The sequence below is a fragment of the Leishmania major genome, chromosome 28 (genome assembly GCF_000002725.2).
Source record: "Leishmania major strain Friedlin complete genome, chromosome 28".
In the NCBI taxonomy this organism is placed as follows: domain Eukaryota; phylum Euglenozoa; class Kinetoplastea; order Trypanosomatida; family Trypanosomatidae; genus Leishmania; species Leishmania major.
This window is the reverse complement of record NC_007269.2, coordinates 861,163-878,820: the sequence shown is the minus strand read 5'-3', so window position 1 is coordinate 878,820 and position 17,658 is coordinate 861,163. Positions and strand designations below refer to the sequence as shown.

General features: G+C 59.1%; 5 protein-coding genes across 5 annotated transcripts; all 5 read right to left on the bottom strand.

The window, feature by feature from the left end:
* Positions 1–1,027: 1,027 nt before the first annotated feature.
* Positions 1,028–1,696, bottom strand: LMJF_28_2260 (putative glycosomal membrane protein; the record flags this gene model as incomplete). The annotated part of the gene is made up of 1 exon (XM_001684458.1): positions 1,028–1,696. The coding sequence occupies one exon, from the start codon at positions 1,694–1,696 to the stop codon at positions 1,028–1,030; it is 669 nt and encodes a 222-aa protein (XP_001684510.1).
* Positions 1,697–2,616: 920 nt separating this feature from the next.
* Positions 2,617–3,282, bottom strand: LMJF_28_2250 (glycosomal membrane protein-like protein; the record flags this gene model as incomplete). Its single annotated transcript, XM_001684457.1, has 1 exon — positions 2,617–3,282. The coding sequence occupies one exon, from the start codon at positions 3,280–3,282 to the stop codon at positions 2,617–2,619; it is 666 nt and encodes a 221-aa protein (XP_001684509.1).
* Positions 3,283–6,440: 3,158 nt separating this feature from the next.
* LMJF_28_2240 (conserved hypothetical protein) lies at positions 6,441–7,343 on the bottom strand (the record flags this gene model as incomplete). Its single annotated transcript, XM_001684456.1, has 1 exon — positions 6,441–7,343. The coding sequence occupies one exon, from the start codon at positions 7,341–7,343 to the stop codon at positions 6,441–6,443; it is 903 nt and encodes a 300-aa protein (XP_001684508.1).
* Positions 7,344–8,818: 1,475 nt separating this feature from the next.
* Positions 8,819–11,635, bottom strand: LMJF_28_2230 (putative cyclin dependent kinase-binding protein; the record flags this gene model as incomplete). Its single annotated transcript, XM_001684455.1, has 1 exon — positions 8,819–11,635. One exon carries the CDS (start codon positions 11,633–11,635, stop codon positions 8,819–8,821), a length of 2,817 nt encoding a protein of 938 aa, XP_001684507.1.
* A 1,780-nt stretch (positions 11,636–13,415) lies between these two features.
* Positions 13,416–15,917, bottom strand: LMJF_28_2220 (2,3-bisphosphoglycerate-independent phosphoglycerate mutase-like; the record flags this gene model as incomplete). The annotated part of the gene is made up of 1 exon (XM_001684454.1): positions 13,416–15,917. The coding sequence occupies one exon, from the start codon at positions 15,915–15,917 to the stop codon at positions 13,416–13,418; it is 2,502 nt and encodes an 833-aa protein (XP_001684506.1).
* Between the last annotated feature and the right edge of the window lie 1,741 nt (positions 15,918–17,658).

Here is a 17,658-nt window from a genome sequence, read left to right as displayed (position 1 = left end):
CTCCCTCTCCTCCCGGCCTGGCTTCTCTCGCCTTCCTGTCAGGCTTTGACACCCAACACAACGGCCATTAACGCTGCTTCTCTCTCTGCATTTCCACATTCGCCTCCGGCCAGATGCACATGGGCAGTGGGCGAGATAAAGTATGTATGTGAAGCAGGTCCCACCGCACGTCTGTCTTTGCCGGACTCCACCGCGTCTTTTCGCCCTGCGCAGAGGCGCCACACATCGGCACCCCCCCCCCCTTACCCACACTCGCTAATGCAGAGACGGACACACACACATACACAGGCGAAAAAAGAGATGGCGTGGTGCCTGGGCACGTACACGGCGCAAGGGATGGACGAGGAAGACTTAGGGAGAAGTGCAATGTGTGAAAGCGAAGAGGACGAAAAAGGTGTTCGGAAAAAATCGCTGAGAGAGAGCGAGAGGGGTGGGGAGGGGTGGGGAGGAGCGGAAGGGAAGAGGGGAGACGAAGCGCCTGGCGTCGCGGCGGGGTGAGGCTCAAGCACGAGATATAAAAAAAGTAAAGAGAAAAACGCGCACACACACAGACACGCGTACTCATTCGCATATACAAGAGCCCAAGACGAAAAGAATGACGCACGGAGACGGGGAGCATCGAGGTGGTGGACAACACAGGGCAAACGGGCACGAAGGAAGCAGGGAGGGAAAGAGTGGAAGAGGAGGGGGGCATGAGATGAGAAGGGGGTGGTTTATGGGTGACAACATACGCAAACACAGGAACAGTTGCCTTCTGGCATGAGCGAGTTGTGCAAGAACGCAACTGTGTGTGTGTGTGTGAGTGTGTGTATGCTGCCAGTGCAACACACCTGGGCTTTCTGCCTCTACACTGGTTTCTTCCATTTTCCTTCCTCCCTCTCTCGGCCATGCGTCACCACACACCCTCCCACCGTCTCGCGGCTGCTTTCAACAGCTCCCTCTCTGTCTTCGCCTCGCTCCTTGTGCGTTTTTCCCCGATAGCATATTTGTATCTCTCTCCGCCGCTCGCCGACTCCTGCAGCGCACTCTACTTGATCTTGCTCCAGTTGAGGTACGTGGCCACACCGCCGGACACGCAGGTGAGGGCGCCAGCGGTGATTGGGGATGGGCTCCACAAGCTCTTCAGGTAGCCGACGGCGGCCATCGTCACAAGCACATCTGAGGCATCCTTAGTGAGGCTGATGACGGCAGCCTTGGCTTCCTTCTTGCTCGTGGACACATCAGACACACGCTTCTGCAGGGCAGCACGAAGGGCGATGAGGTCCAGCACAGCGGCAAGGAAAAAGCCCCAGAATTGAGCGGTCTTTGCGTACTTCACGATGCACTTGGCGTCCGCCGGGACCAGCTTGTGCTTGGCCATGAACGCAGCGTTATCGCCCATGATGTAGAGAGAGTTGCCGATGATGCGGAGAAACTCGATAAACTTCTTGCACTCCGTGCCAGCGAAGCCCCTCGCCACGACGCCGTCGGCGATCTTCTGCATCTTCGGCACATCACTCACGAACTTTCCCATGCGCATCAGGGAGCGGGCGCTGCCGATGGAGTTGCCGATCGCGACGTACGCTTTAGCACGCGAGTCCTGGCTGCTAGCCGCGACGGCCGCCAGAATCTTGAAGAGACCAGCGAGGAGCTTGTAGATCTTGTCGCGGCCATCCGTCTGGCCGAGGAGTTTTATCAGCTTCTCGAAGTCGCTCATGATAAATGATGAGATGGGCGAAGGCACAGAGGAGAAATATATATTTTTTTTTTGGAGGTGGAGGGGGAGAGAAGGGGGTGGTACGGTGTGTATGTTGAGGGGGGAGGGTATTCGCCAGATGCTTCTAGTTCAGTGAACAGCTGAAAGAAGAAGGCGCAGATTGTGAGGTGCAAGAAGAGATGAACGGCACGTGTATGTGTGTGTGTATGTGTGTGTGTATGTGTGTGTGTATGTGTGTGTGTGTGTGTGTCGGAAGAAAGTGAGGTAGACGGCAGCAAACAAAGGGGTAGGCAATGAAGGATAAAGCATGAAGACTGAGGGAGTAGGCATGACCCCCGCCTCCCAGAAGGCGAAAAGAGAAGCTGGTTGCAGCTCCACCATCGGGTCATGGGAAGAGGAGGAAAGAGAGCCAGAACTGACGTGCGGGTGCCGGATTTCGCTATTGGCAAAGGGGACTGCGTGCGCGCCGATGTCGCGCTGTTTCAGTGGTCGTGAACGCCGTTTGCGCATCTTCTACCAAGCGAAAAAACGAAAACGCTGCTATGTGCGCCACGCCGTGGCACTCGAGGTGTACCACGTATACACCTACGCATACAGAACAACAGGGAGGGAAGCGCATAGACAGGCGGTGAGGTGGGGAGGGGGCAGAGAGAGTGAGAAAAACAAAGGGACAAGTCGAAGACGCGAAAGTGTGCACACACACACACACACATACACACAGAGCGAGAGAGAGAGAGCGTGGGAGGCGGTAGTGAGGGGGCGCATACAAGAAAAGAAATGGAACAGAGAGACGTCCTACAGAAGGGAAGATGAAGTGAACAATACAAGGCCTAAGAAGGGGGACTAAAAATGCAGACGCGCCCGAAATATGCACGCTTTGGTATTGGCCACGGCGGTGTGGCGGCAACGGCGGCGGGGCATTAGGTGTTCGCCTGCAAATTCAGATAAAGGGAAAGTGCACCAGAGAAGCATCTCAAGGTGCCGCTGGCACGCGGACTCAGCCGGCACGCGCTGCCCGCGCAGTTGCAGATGGACAGAGTCACAGCCGTGTCTACCGCCTCGCGCGTCGCTCTGATGGTAGCGATCTTGCACGCTCGCACCGCCGCCGGCGGGTCATAATGAAGCTTTCGAGCGGCGTCAAGCAGCTCGAATAAGTGGAGCACTGTACCCAAGAAATGACCGAAAAGCTGCATTGCCAAAGTGCACTTTCGCAGATGCGCCACGTCGACGTCCTTGCCCAGCAGCCCTTCACGGGCGACGAGCAGGGCGTGGTCACCCGCAGCATAGAGAAAGTCGCAGATGGTCTTGAAGAATTCCAAGAACTTCTTTTGCTCCGTCCACGCGAAGCCCTGTGCCGCGAACACTTCAACGAGGGACTGCATCTTGAACGTGAGGCCGAAAAGTCGGCTCAGGCGCAGAACAGAGCGTACATCGGCGAGGTGTCTAGCCGAGTTGGCATACTGCTCTTGCTTTAGAGAGTTCGTCGTGCTCAAGAAGGTGAAGGCGCCAGCCATGAGTTTGATGAGCTTGTCGACGCTGTCGGTCCGCTCCAACACGCGCGACGCGCCGAGAGCGACGCTCGACATCCCTGATGATATCTTTGCCTTGCTGTTGTATGCTTGTGCTTTCTTCGCTACACGGTTTAGCTGGTGAAGTGCACGCTCTTTTCCCCAGGTGAAAGGCCGCCGCTGCAGCCTGCACAGCGAGACACAGGCACACAGATACGCACTCGCTATTTTCGCGTCGGCTGAGCTGTCGCTTCACTGCAGAGCGACCACCAAAGTGAACACGAAAAGCAAAAAAAACTCTGATCCGCTGCACCTGGATGTGGGCGTGTGTGTCGCCGCCTTCGCGCTTGTGCCCTGTCCGTGCGCGGGTATACAACCCCCGCCCCCCTTCGTGCTGGTTCGAGAACGAAGAAAGAGAGAGATGATCGCTAGCACTACGCTGCCGATCGCAAGGCACCCCTCGCTGACGGGAGCGACGATGAGAACGCCGACTGCAGCGTGGAGAGGGAAAACAAAAGGAGGCACTAGGATACAAGGGCAACTCGGAGAAGCACGAATTCAGGAACAGCAGCCAAGGAGAAAAGAAGAAGCGAAAGAGGGAAGCAAGAGAGAGGGAGCGAGAGGAGATGGCACCAACAGGTGGGAAGAGAAAGGGGGGGGTACTGTTCAACGCTTGAGCGTGCTCGTGTTCGCGATGTATGTGCGCCGGTACGTGTAAACAAGACACACAAAAGACGGAAGACGGCTGTGCTGATATAAAGCCGAGCGAAGCCAGGGGGGGCACTGGAGACGGAAGCAAGAGCTAACAAGACGAACAAGAGAGGTGGGAGTGTCCCGCTGGACCTTCACGTCCTCGAGTGATGGTGCTGACAGCTGATGACAGTGGGGAGGAGTAATGCGTTCTTGCTGAAGTCCCTACAAGACAGTGCACTTGCAAAAGCAGCTTCGTGTTGGGCTGCTGCAGCGTCGAAGGAGGTCGAGGTGGTGTGGGGGAGATGCCTATCTCTTTCAGTGGTTATATGCGTACCCAGATAGCGGTGGGGTGAGGTAGCGAGCGAGCGAAAGCGATAGTCAGCACAAAGGAGGGGGAGACGGTAAAAGGGGAAACGAAACGAAAATGCATCCTTGCTTAGTCGACTCCTCACGTTGTGGTTTACCTCGGCAGCAGCAGCAGCAGCAGAGCCCGAGCCGTCCTCCATCGAAATGCGTAAAGAGGACACACGCCGAGCAGGGAACGGAGAATGAGAAAGCTCTCCTCCCCTCCTCGCCGGCAGCACACGGCAGGCCAGTGGCCACGACAAAAACGGCAAACAAAGCCCACCAATGAAGAGAGCGAAGAGTGTTCGTGACAATTTCGTTTTCTCTGTTCAGCGTGTCCATGCCGCCACACAGCAAGAGCTAAGCGCATCTCTGCCCGGCCGGTCACAGGCCCCGTCGCGCGGCGCGAGGCAGCCGTAGGCACACGAGGTGCTGCCATGCCCAGACCCAGTCATCGGTGCATGGCTTCTGCCTCGAACCGTACCCACCCCCGCCCCGCAGGTCGCCCCACAGCCACGCCCTCCAGGACCGGACACTGCGGACATCGGCAGTGATACATCGCTCTGACCTCCCTACGTCATGCGCGCCTGACCCTGTCACCACCAGAGGTGGTTGTGCAGTGGCAGGAGTAGGGGCTGCTTGGCTTCCCCACAGAGAGAGAGTGGGCACTGGGCCCAGAGACACGACGCACAGAGGCATGTGCCCCCCCCCACCCCGCGTTGTCATCGGAGAGAGCGAGAGAAGAGCTGAAAGCAAAGTAATAAACTGGTGAGGCGACGCAGGGGTAGGGGTACGGAGAGGCAGCGAAGGAGCACACCACGGATCGTGGATTAGGCAGATGCTTTAACACACACTATCGGCCTGTTGAGGCTGCATCCCGTCGGCGATGTCTTGTTGGCTGCACTAAGTCGATATTCTCGCCTATGGGTGTGTACGCGACAGTTCGCTGGAGCATCTCTCCTTTCATTCCTGAGCCTGCGCGCACGTGGTGGGGGGTGGGGAATGTTCAGTTCTGCGTTAGGGAGGAGGGTGCTCCGTTGGGTGACAGCAGCGCGCGCGCATGTGTGCGTGTGTCGGCACTCGGACCAACAGACAAGGAAAGTAAAGCCATGCGTATTCGCTGGCGCTTCTCCGATATGCTGCGCGTGCGTATGCGGATGCCTCCCTTCCGTTTCCGGTGCAGGCGAAGGGGGAGGGAGGGGGAGGGAGAAAGAGCTACACCGAAGTCGGGAGGCGAGTCCGAATGTTCTCCTCCATCGACCGGACTACTGGGGTGGTGTGTGTGTGTGTGTGTGGAGGGGGGGGGGACCGCGCTGCTTACACAGAGGCCGCACCGGCAGGAATAGAGCAAGTCTTTTGTTTGTGTACAAGGACATCGATACGCGTGCACGACTGTGCTTGGTGTGCGCGGACGAGAGGGCAGGGCCGCCTGCTCTCCCAGATTCCTGCCTCACCGGGTGGAAACATGAAGCGGTGGGGGGAGGGGGGGGGGGTTCGGGTGGGCAGGACTACCTCTGGGGACACGGAGAGTGGAAACAACGAGAGAGAAGGTGTCATTCGCAGAGAAACCGAAAACCAGGGCCAGCACTGACCGCCAGAATCGTGACACCGCTTCCACTGGACAAGGAAAAGCAAAACGCGGCCATGCCCCCGATCTCGTCGCACCGCTATGCCCGCAGAGACGGACTGCCCACTCGCTTGCTGGTGCGGGAAGGCAAGGAGGTAAGGAGGAGCGAGCGAGAGTCAGCCGTCAGCATTCACTGTCCAAAGCACGTCCTTGCCATAGTGCAGATGCACCGCGCAACGCACACGCTAGAGGTCTTGCGTGTACGTGCACAACCTTTTTGTGTATGCGTGTGTCTAACGTGCAAGCGGGCGAGAGTCCATAGAACAAGAAGAAAAAGAGTAGCCACAATGTGCTTGCCGGTGGTCATGCACTGGTCACTGCTCGCGGCGTTGGTGAGGGGAGGAAGGATGCCTTGCGAGAGAGAAGGACAATGAAGAGGAGCGGGAGGGGGATCTAGGTTGATTCGTGCAACTCAGCGTTCCTTGTGAAGGGCCGCCGCACGTGCAGCGACTTGGGGCCGACATATTAACACGTACGCTAACGCCGATGCCGCGTCACACCACGATTCGGCTTCCCCCTCCCCCTTTTCTCTGTTTCAGTGTCCTCGCGGTACGCCAAAATTGGTGCAGCGTCAGGATGCCACCTGCATATCTGCCAGTTCGGCGGTCAACGCCTTCACCTCCTGCGCTGCATTGTGTCGAGCGTGCGCCTCAAGTCGGTAGAAGAAGTACGGTGTCTTGTACCACTGCGGGTGCTGCGCAAAGCCGCTCAGGAAGCCAGCACGTCCCTTCAAGAAGTCGGCGCGGGAATAGTGGCTGTACTCGCGCTGGATGTTGTCGGCGTAGCGGTGGCGATACGTGTCGGCGTCCGGGTGTCCGAGAATAGCGAGGTCCAGATCCAGAAACACATGCAGCGGGTCGTCGCGGCTCTGCTGCACGACAGCACTCGCTACCCCCCGCTCTGCTGACGTGGAAGCCTCTGCAGGAGAGGCTGGCAGGTGCAGCGGCTGCTTCGGCTCAACCGCGAGGTGCTCCTTCGTCTTCAGTATGTACGTTGTCGTAGAGTTGCGTACAAACTCAATCGCCTGTGCGTCGGCCCAGAGAAGCGGCGGGGCAGAGGAGTAGGGGGGAGGGTGCTGCGGACTCGCATCATCCTCAGTGCACGTGGCGCCACTCGCGGAAGGCAGAGCAGACGCGCCAGCCACGCTGGTCGGTGCAGCAGCACGCACCGCCGCTGCTGCTGCCGATGAAGAGCTGCTGGCGACATCGCTCTCACGCTGCATTTCCTGGAGGAACTCTGCGGCGACCGCCGCACTTGCCTCCTCGTTGTCGCCGCGAGTTGGATCGTAGACAACGTCGTGAAAGAGAACAGACAGAAGCAGCACTGTGCCAGTCCACTCGTACGCTACTCTGTCCGCGCCTGTCAACAGCTCCAACGGCGGAGCCGACGACGAGACTGGCGCCTCTACCATTGCTGGCATGTACGCGCCGTGCCAGCCATGCTCTGCTTCGTAAGCGACGAGCTGCCCCAGCATCTCCTCCAGATGCTCGAGGGTGTGGTAGTGCCGCTGCGGCTCCGTGTAGCGGTCGTAGATAAAGCGGCGGAAGTGCCCCTCCGACACATCACGAAGGCTTCGCGACGACAGCGTCGGTGTGCCAGCAAGCGAGAGGGGAAGGAGACGCGCTACACACCGCTCCCATGCGCGCCGAACCAGCGGGGTTCGCTCACTCGCCGGCTGCTCAGCAGACATGAGTTGGCAGCGCTATCCGTGTCGAACGTTCCCCACCGTGGTGGAAAGCTGCAGTGTTGTGATGATGAACAGCAATGAAATTAGAAGTGGCGCCAACCTCGCTATTCGCACGCCACCACTGACAACCAAGCCCACGGAGAGGGAGGAGAGGGTGCCAGCGCAAGCATGACGTCGCCATGATGAGACCCAGAGAAAGGAGGAGGATAACGAGGCGAGAAGCATGAGCAAATAAAGCACGGGACAAAGGCGAATTCACAGGCACGCGCAGATACGCGCAGGCGGGCGGGCAGTATCCGACGGCACTGCCACAGAATAGGGAGGGAAGGAGATGATTCAGCACGCACACACGCACCGCCTTCCCCCCCCCTCCGGTTCCCCTCTTCGAGCACACCCTCCCGCGAGATGGAGGGATGCGCCTCCCCAAACAAGTCTACGGAGAAGCGCCATCGCGATGGCACGGGTTGTTGCTTGCCTGTCTATCGGTCTCCTACTCCATTACGAGCAACCACCTTTGTCCGCCTCCGCCCACCACTTTCCTCACGAAAGCCGCAGGGCAGACAGAGCGAAGGGGGCGCGGACAAAACACAGCACAGGCCTCGATGCCACTGACGGCCACAACAGAAGCACCGGCGCTCGCGTCGTCAACCGCCTCCCGCTGTAGCGCTTATCACAAAAATCGCTGGTGCCCCCTCCCCCGTCCCCTCTCTCTCCCCTCCCCTTCGCCTGTGTGCGCGTGTGAGGAAGTGCGTTGCGCGGATGCATGCTGCAACCGCAGCACACGGATGCAGCACACAGGCGAAGGGGAGGGGAGAGAGACGCGAAAGCCTTCCGCAATGCCAACCCAAAAACGATGAGAGAAGCGTCGAAAATGCAGAGAGGTGAGGCAGAGAGAAGGACGCTCTGGGGCGGAGAGAGGAGAGGCGCAGGAATGCAGGAAGATCATGCGCGAGCGGCATGGTCAGACGCCACCTTCCTACTCGAGCATTGCAACAAAAGAGAAACGAAGGATGCACATATACCCATACGTCCCCAAACACACACACACGTACACACAGACACACATGCACGCATACCACATGTGTACAGAGAGAGAGGCAGAGAGGGGGGAGCAAAAACAAAGGGGAGGAGGAGGCGTATTCCTCTCCTTCATGTGTGCAGCACCACAGCCACGCAACACAGCCACACACACACACATCATTACATGACGACCAACAACTGGCATGAAGAGGCGCTCCTGCAAGGCACACATCAAACGTGTACTAGTAGTAGAGGTTGCTGTAGCAGTTGTAGTGGTTCAAGTACGCAGGTGACACGAACTTCTTGCTATAGTACTCCTGCGAGGTCACATTGATGAGCTGTAGCAAGCGTTCAATGTGCGTCTTGATCACCTGCCCGTCCCCGTCGGGCAACAGTGTAAAGTCGAGCCCAACGTACACCGGGAACTCCTGCTCCTCCACCTTCTTCCAATTCACGTGCACCACCTCCTCGTCATCCTCCTCCACCCCCTTAGCGCCGCCGCCGCCGAGCATCGCGTTGACATTTCCGACGTGCACGCCAGAAACGTTGTGAAAGCGGCGCCACCGGTTCTTGAAGTAGGCAATCTTCTTCATGAGGTCGCCCGTTTCCAGGAACTTGATGGCGAGCAGTACGCATGCCGCCATGATCTCCTTGCGGTTATGCTTGCCCACCATGCCCTGCACCACGAGTCGCTCAAAGTACCAGTACGCATACGCCGTGGTGGTCAGGTCCAGCAGGGAATTGTCCTCCAGCGCGTAGACCAGCAACTCGTGCTTAATCTTGCGGAGGTGCGTCAGTTTGATGTCGCGCACCTCGAGCTCGGGGTGCTGAATATAGAAGTTGTGATTGAGGTCCTTCTTGAGGATCTTCTTGTCCACAAACGAGATCATCGAGACGCGGTAGGAGGGGAGAGAGATCATCTTGCGGCGGCGCTCGCCACCGGTGATGTTGCCCGTGTCGAGGAAGTACGCGTTCGAGAAGGCAGGGTTGTTGCGGCACTGTTGCCGCGCGAGGACCTTGCGGTAGCTTCGAATATCACCCTCGCCGCTGATGATGCCTCCTCTGCCGCGGTTGTGGTGGCGGCGGCGGTGGCGCGCGTTGGAGGAGCTGCGTGAGCTGCCGCGACTGCTCCGGCTGCTGCAGCGGCTGCGTCGACTGGAGCCGCGGCTGCTGCCGTAAGAAGAGGAGGAGTGGCTTTGCGTACGGTTGCTGCTGCCACGGCGGCTGTGTGTGCTGCTGTCGGAGTGCGTCTTTGAGGAAGATGACGAGTACAGCGAGTGTGTTCTGAGGCCCGAGTCTGAAGAGCTAGAGCTAACGACCACGCTGGTCATCTCGGCCACGTGCCGGCGGTCCGCGTAATTACCAGCGAGGTACTGGCCATTCACCACAAAATCTTGATACTCGTCATCGACGTTGGTGAGGTCCCACGTGTGCGAAAGGGAGGACGACGAGGACGAGGACGAGGACGAGGACGAGGACGAGGACGAGCGCTTTTTGGAGGATGAGCTGGACCTGCTGCTGCTCGCGTTGGACTCCCCGCGGTACGGCTGGATCACTTGGTCCTCCTTCCATAGCGACGTCACGCGTGGTTCGAACTTTGTCAAGATGGTGCAGAGCGACATCGGCGTGGCAGCCGACTGCGCCCACCACTGCCGTTGCCGCCGCTCCTTGCTTCGAGTGCGGCGAGGACGCGAGCTGCCGTCAGAAGACGACGACGAAGAGGAGGAGGACAAAGACAACGACCGCACAAGCGTGTGACTCGTGCTGGACAGGTGCTGCGGTGTTCCACTCCACTCCGTCTCGAGGGCGCCAGAAACCGAGCCTCTGCCATATGTCGTCAGTGACGCTTTTCCCACAGCAACCCCCCCGTCGCCGCCGCCGCCGCCGCCGCCTGGGCCGTACTTGGGGCTCCGCTTCCCACGGCTCTGCCGCGGGCCAGAAGAACGGCTGCTCGAAGAAGGCGAAGACGACGACGAGGATGAGCGGCGCTGCTGAAAGTCACCGTAAATCCACCGCAGCCGCACCCGCTGGCCCTCCCTCTTCACAAGCTCGTGGACCTGCAGTGGCGGCTTGCCCCCGTTGTTGCAGCTGACGCGGTGCCGGTGTCCTTGCGACGGCAGCAAATTCAACTCCCCGCCAGCGCCGGTGGCGCCACCGTTTAACGTGGTGCCGGAAACATCTCCACCAGCGGCGGTGAGGCCGCCGTTCGCAGCGGAAGCCCCGGCATCCTGCCTAGCGCCACCAGCACCCGCGCCAAGACCGCCAGCCGCGGTAGCGCCGCTGGTGTTCACCGGTGAGGCCGCACTGCGCTGAATCTCACTGCGGCTGCGGCTGGAGGAAGAAGAACTGCTGCTGCTGCTGCTACTACTACTGCTGTTGTGACGACGATGCCGCTTGACAGGCTTCATGCTAGCGTCGAGCGACTTGAGGAAGTTCTCCTGCCGGCGGTATCGAAGAGAAAAGTCGGCGGCGAAGGGTTGGCGGCGTCGGTGCTGGAGCTGCTGCGGCGTGAGCTGAGAGACAGCCTTGCCGGCTGGCACACGAGGGATTGTGCTAGAGAAATGAGGGCGACCAGCGGCAGCGGCGTCTGTAGCCGCTGTGGCGTCGGGATCGCTGCTGCTTATGGTGGTAGCAACCGTTGGTGCAGACGTACTTTGTGTGGCGCCGCTAGCAAGGCCGCCGACGTGCGTGTTAGCGGGCGCTTCAAGAGCACTGGAGCTCGGAACGCGTATCGTGAAATTCCGCAGAGTATCGCACCCATCGACACCCGTGCCCAGCGCACGCGAGATTCCATCTAGCACTGCTCTTTCCTCCTTCGTCTCGGCGTTGTTGAAACTGCCGCCAAGGCTGTCGGGATTGGAGCTGGAGCTACTGTCGCTGCCGCTGCTGTCCTCGGTGATGGATCGAGCGACACCGCGCAGAGGGTGAGGGCGCAGCTCCGTCGGGTTGATGGCGCTGAGGAACGCCGTTGCCCGTTGCACACCCGACACCTTTGCCACCAAGCGCGGGTTCACCCCACTGCCGCCACCTAAACCGCTGTTGCCGCCCTTCGAGATCATGCCAGCGGAGGAAGATGAAGCGGGTTGTGGAGGTTGGACATGAGAGCTGTTGCGGACGACGCCGTCAAGTGCTTTCCTGCCCTCGGCTGCACTCAGGACCTGTCCTGCCAATACGCCATCATGCAGAGTAGGAGCCGACAACGGAGGAGCAAGTTGCGCCGGTGCAAGCGACGGCGCAGCCTTTCTGCATGACTGACCGGCTAACGTGTTTACATTGGCGATGTGCTGAAGCAGGTGGGTGTCCGCACTGGCAGTGTGGGCGTCGTGCGGACGAGGGGGAATGCCGGTACGCGACGCCACCTTTGAAGAAACAAGACCGAAGGGAAGTGCGAATGCGTCGGCAACGGTGCCGCAGGCGGGGGCAAGTCCGCGTGAAGAAAGTCAGACTCCCCGGTGCACCGCTAACAGCTAGCGAAGCCGAAGATGACTGTGATTGCCCAAGAAATGGTGTAGGCCGGAAAGAGGAAAGACGGAGGGTGGGGACGGAGTAGGCAAGAGAAGCGACGTCGGCACGGCCACAGGGAAGTTCTAAGATATGCGTTATATCTTAAAAACCACAAAGCAAAAAGGGAGTCGCGTGGCAAGCAGAGCGAGAGGGGAAAAAGGTGTGAGAGGGAATGAGCGAGTGTGGGGGGGAGGAGGCGGAGGAAGAGGGGGAGGGGGGGGGGGGACGATGCGCAGCAATACCGCGCACCGATCCCTGAAGTACACAGAAAGACACAGGACTCCTCCTGTTTATGGGAGGTTACAGCAGAATGGCGAGTACGCTTGGCGTGTATCCGCGTGTGCCTGTGATTGGTGTCGTCGTGTAGCCTGACGTCAGCAGCAGCAGAAGAGAGGGCGAAACAATAATAATAGAAAGAATGAGTGAAGGGTAGCACAAGAGAGTACAGAGATGGCTGGGGGGATGGGGCGGAGGGGGTTGTGGGCCCAGGAAATGGCAACGGCAAGCTTCGCCTTGGGTGACGGCTGCTTGCGCAACGAAGACTGCTGAAGTTCATCGTCGATGATGCGCACACATTGAGGCGCCAAGGGAAAAAGTGCGAATGTGCGCATGAATAGAAGAGGTACAGGGAAGTCGACGACAGCGACCAGGCGTTTATGAGTGTGTGTTCGTGTTCGTGGGCCGAGGAGAGCAGAAGAGTGATGAGGGGAGCAGAAGCGGGCGGGTTAGAAAGCGAAGAGCAAAAACAGAAGAGAGACGCACAAAGGAGATGAAATACCTAATTCGTTCCCATCCCCCCCCCCATCATCACCTCATCCTCGATCAGATCGCAGTCCAGACTCGCACTGCACCGCACCTTCAGCCACCACAACGACAGTGCAGAGGGCGGATGGGTGTGGAGGAGAGGGTAACCATACATGGCATGCAGCCCCGCAGTGTTGTCTAGTGCAACCGGCTGTCATTAGCGTGAGTGTCTGTTTGTGTGTGTGTGTGTGTGCGTGCGTGCGTGTGTGTGCTTAACGTGCTTGTCTGGTCGATTGTGCATGCACTGTTTCACACACACACACACGAGTGATGAGCGTAGTGGAGATGATGCAGCACGACAGCAGCAGCCACGCTTGGCCACACCCACACCCCTCGCACGCACCACAACAGCGCTCACAAGGCAGCAGATAACGAGAGAGCGAAAAACAGACGCCGCTCATACGCACGCACATACACAGAGAGAGAAAGAGAGACGCACGAAGAGAGACGAAATCGCCCTCTTCGCCGGTGCCCATCAGCCATGCGCGGCGTTCTTCACATTCACTCCCCTCTCTGTCGCTCCGTGGCGCATCAGACGTAGTGATAGCTATGGTGCACGCGCTTCATGAGAGGGATCAGATCTTCGCCGCGGAAACGCCCCAAACCACCGGACGCGGCCTTCACCTCGCTGTAGTACTCGACGCCGTCGGCCGGGCAGGCGGAAAGGGCACCCTCGGAGGTCGTCCGCTTCACTGCCACCGAAACCGGCACCGGCTCACAGCAGTGGTCACCGATTCCCAGCGGAGTGGAATGATCCGCGATGACGGCCATGGTGGCCCCCGCAGGCAGCTCCCTCCACAGCGCCTCCATTGCCCACCCAGACCGCCGAAGCATCTCCAGCTTGAGCTGCAGGCTCTTGTCGTGCCCGGCGTTGTCGACCCCCTTGACGTGCACCACCACAAAGTTGTAGTGCGGATCGATTATGCGCCCCGCCTGTGGCGCTGTCATAGCCTTCGATTGCACGGCAGCAGTCACCGCGGCCTCGTGCGATGATGGGCACTCGATTCGCAGCGCGTGCAGCACGGCCCTCACCTTGACTATGAGATCCGAGTGATAGTCACCTGTGGCGCCACGGAGAGACTCTTGCCCAGTAGGGTCGCATGCGCGGCACACCTCACCGCGCAGCCCGCAGCAGATGCCCAGACCTTTGATAATGCAGGTTGGCGCTAGGATCAGCCCGTGAAGGCCGTGGCGCACCGCGAACGTCGGCACCCACCCCTTCTTGGCAGCACCGCGGAACAGGAGGAGATTGGCCAAGTTCTTGCGCGTCATGGTCTCTGATCCGCCCCGACCTGATTCATTCGCGATTCTCGCAGCGACGGCGCGGTTGTGTTGGCGCCTAGCTTCGTTCACCGGGTGCACCTTGAGTCTGCGCGTCAAGGCAGCTGAAGCAGCCTCCACAAGCCGGCACGTGTAGACGGCAGCGGCGTACTCGGGGTGGCCCTTCTCTACCGTCGGCTTGCAGTGCAGAAGCAGTCGCCTGTCCATGAGTGGATCTGTACCCGTGATCTTGTCTGACAGCATGCCTAGCAACTCTGTCGACCCATCCGCGCGCACGACTCGCCGTGCCCCGCTTAGCGCTACCCCACAGCGGTGCTCCGTAGCGTACTGCATCTTGATGGTGTGAGGGTAGTCGAACGGGATGCCATGCAGATCGGCCGCCACTTTCGTGCCGTTGAGGTCGTTGCAGAGCACCGGGCCCTCGACCGTGAAGTCGCGGTCACACCGGCGGTGGGTAACATACTGGTCTGCAGAGGATGCCAACGACAAGGCCGTCGCCTCCATCGCGGGGTCCTCATCGCCACACAGCTCCTCCGTTCGGTCTGCGAAGGTAGAGAAGTTGCACTTGAAGGCAACGTCTTCCTCCTCCAGCTCCAGCCCTGCCCCCAGTGCCTCGTAGGCGCCACGACCACGGTAGTACATGGTAGGGGGGTACCCGAATATGCTGAGGTGGGCCGTGTCGCTGCCGCAGCTCTTGCCGGCCATGTAGGGATCCATGAGGCCGCTAACGCCGTGCCGGCTCACGACGTTGATGCCAGGGGTAACATGCTCGTTGAGCGTCTCGCGCAACGCAGCATTCGCACTGTCTGCGAGCACCCCCTCCATCACACTCAACGATTGTGCTGTTGGAGGCTCGGTGGCAGGAGAAGGTGCACGCTGCGACACAGCCGGCACGCCCGCCACCACCTCCAGCGGTGTGCGCCCGCCCAGCTCGCAGTACGTATTGTCGCCGATACCGTCGATGATGAAGAGAATCATCGGTTTGGGAAAGAGTGGGGCGCCGTAGCACGGAATGGGCGGCGGCGTGGCACTCACGTGCTCCCCATCTGACTGAGCCATACGGGCCTTGGCGGCGGCAGCGTAGTAGGCAATGGTAGAGGGCGGCCAGTGCGCCTCAGGGAGCGCATTCAGCTCCGTCTGCATGGCCGTTGCCTTAGCATAGTTCCCGTCCGCCCTGAGATGCGCCGGCACGCCCCCGTTGAAGCGGTCGCCATAGAGGCGCAACATGCTGGCAGCTGAGAACTTGGAAACGAGACGGGAGCTGCTGCGGGGGGTCGGTGATGACCAGTCGTCCGGGTACCCCTTGGCACGGAAGTACAAGGCAGCCGCCACGGTCACCGCCTCCCCGTCCACCGCCGCTGGCCACTTGAGGGACGCCGCGGTGGTTCCGCCGCGGGCCCGAAATGACGCGCTCGGTGCCTCGCACAACTCCACCAGCGTGGGCACAGACACGTGCGTCCCGCCGGAGATGTCCTCCAGTACATCAAGCCACGCCTTCATCTTCGCCGAGACGGAAAAGACTTCACCCTCGACCTGCGCGCATCCCGGCACGTTACAGTCAGGGAGGTCCAGCACACATGGCAAGCACCCGGGGTGGTCGGGGAGAAGGTTTACGAAGAAGGGGTAACGACTAACGGTGCGAGCACGGGCGACGAAGACGGCCTCGGCCTCATCGGCCAGCCAGTACGGGTAGTTGTTCTCGCCACGCTGCAGCGTCCCGCATACAAATATGAGGTAGCATACCGTGGTCATAATGATGTCATTTGAATTCAATGGGCAACTGAGGCTTCTCTACACCAACACACTTGCGAACTCTTCGACGGGAAGAGACACGTACGTTCTTCGCCGCTTCGCGTGTTTTGTGAATGCGCTCTCCCGACAGTGTCGTACGAAGGCCGTAACACCTCCGCTGCCACCTTCCTGAATCCACTGGATGGGAGGAGAGGTGTGACAACCGGGGTGAAGAAAACAAACACAACGAAACAGAGCACTCTTCGCCTGCGGTGAGGTGCTGTGGTGGCGATTAACGTAGTTGGGGGGAGGGAGGGGATGAGAAGACGGTAACCAAAAAACGTCAAGAAGGTGTGGAGCTGTGTTTGTTCGTGTGTGTGTGTGTGTGTGTAAAGGAGGCTGAGCCTCTCTTGCCCGCTCGTGCTCTCCTCTACGGGTACGTGTGCTCTGAAGCTCAAAGGCCACGCCCGAAAGGAACAGCCAACGTGAGGAAAATGAAAAGAAGAAGCGGTAACGGACAACCAGCGGGACATGGCCAGTGGGGGAAGAGGAGGGGAGAGAGAAACATACATGATGTCCATCGCCCTAGCAGCCTTGGCCATCTCTGTCCAGCTCCTCCTCGTCCCATCCCTACTCTTTCACGCATGCGTCAAACGCACAGCGGCGCTAAAGAGTCCACAGAGGAGACAGATTACAGAGTTTTGAGCTGGTGCGACTTAAGCATGCAATGCACACCTTCCCCCTCCCCCTTTTCAGTCCACCAAGGAAGGAGATGGAGAGAGGGAGAGATGCAGACTGCGAGACGAAGCGCTTACGCCTGTGTCTCTGCGCGTGTGCGGACACAAAGCCGTTGCATCGGCCAGGTTTCCCTCCTCGCCTCTGACTCCGGGGTCTGTGCTGTATGGTTGGTCTACGTTGCTTTCTTTTTGGTGCCCTCTCACTCCATGTGCTTGGTTCATCGGATCAACAAGGGAAAGGGGTTGGTTCTCCATTTTCTGGAGTAAGCGACGACGAAGGCAACGACGATGAAGGGTTGATAAGCAGAAGCAAGGTCGAGATGGTGGCTGGCCTGAGAAGAGAACCGAAACCGAACAGGTGAAGATATATAGAAGCACAAGGTAATTCAAGGAGGGAGCGAGCGAACCTCCCTCCCTCTCTCTCTGAGGGAAAAAGGACGTGTGGCTGGGGGGAGGCAGGCACACACACACACACACGTGTCCTCGAACACGGAGAGACACACAAAGAGACGAAGACCACACTGAACACACAAAGACAGAGCTTGAAGACGTCCATGGATACAGAAAAGAGAGCCGAGAAAAAGATACAACGCACGCTCGATTGGCGCGATGATATATGGCAGAGAGGAGGAGATACGCATCCATACATATGTACGTACATGCGCACAGGCCACATGCAAAGTCCTCCCCGCCCTCCCCCAATGGAACTCCTGCAGAATCCATGGCTCCCTTTTCGCCCTCGTCGCTTCGACGCGCACATATGACCTGCATGAAAGCGAGAGAGGATGGAGAAGGGAGGAGCGAGGAGAGAGAGAGAGAAGCCACGAAGCAAAAAAATCGAAGAGAGTGCATCTCGATAGCGCACTCACGCATATTCGGGGATGTGTATGTGTAGTGGGAGAAACAGACAGACAGACAACGTCACAGATAAGAGAGAGAGAGAGCCAACGTACGAAAGACAGAGGAAGGGGACGAGCGAGAGAGAGAAAGAGAAGAGCTTGCTACAGAAAAATAAGCAGAAAAAT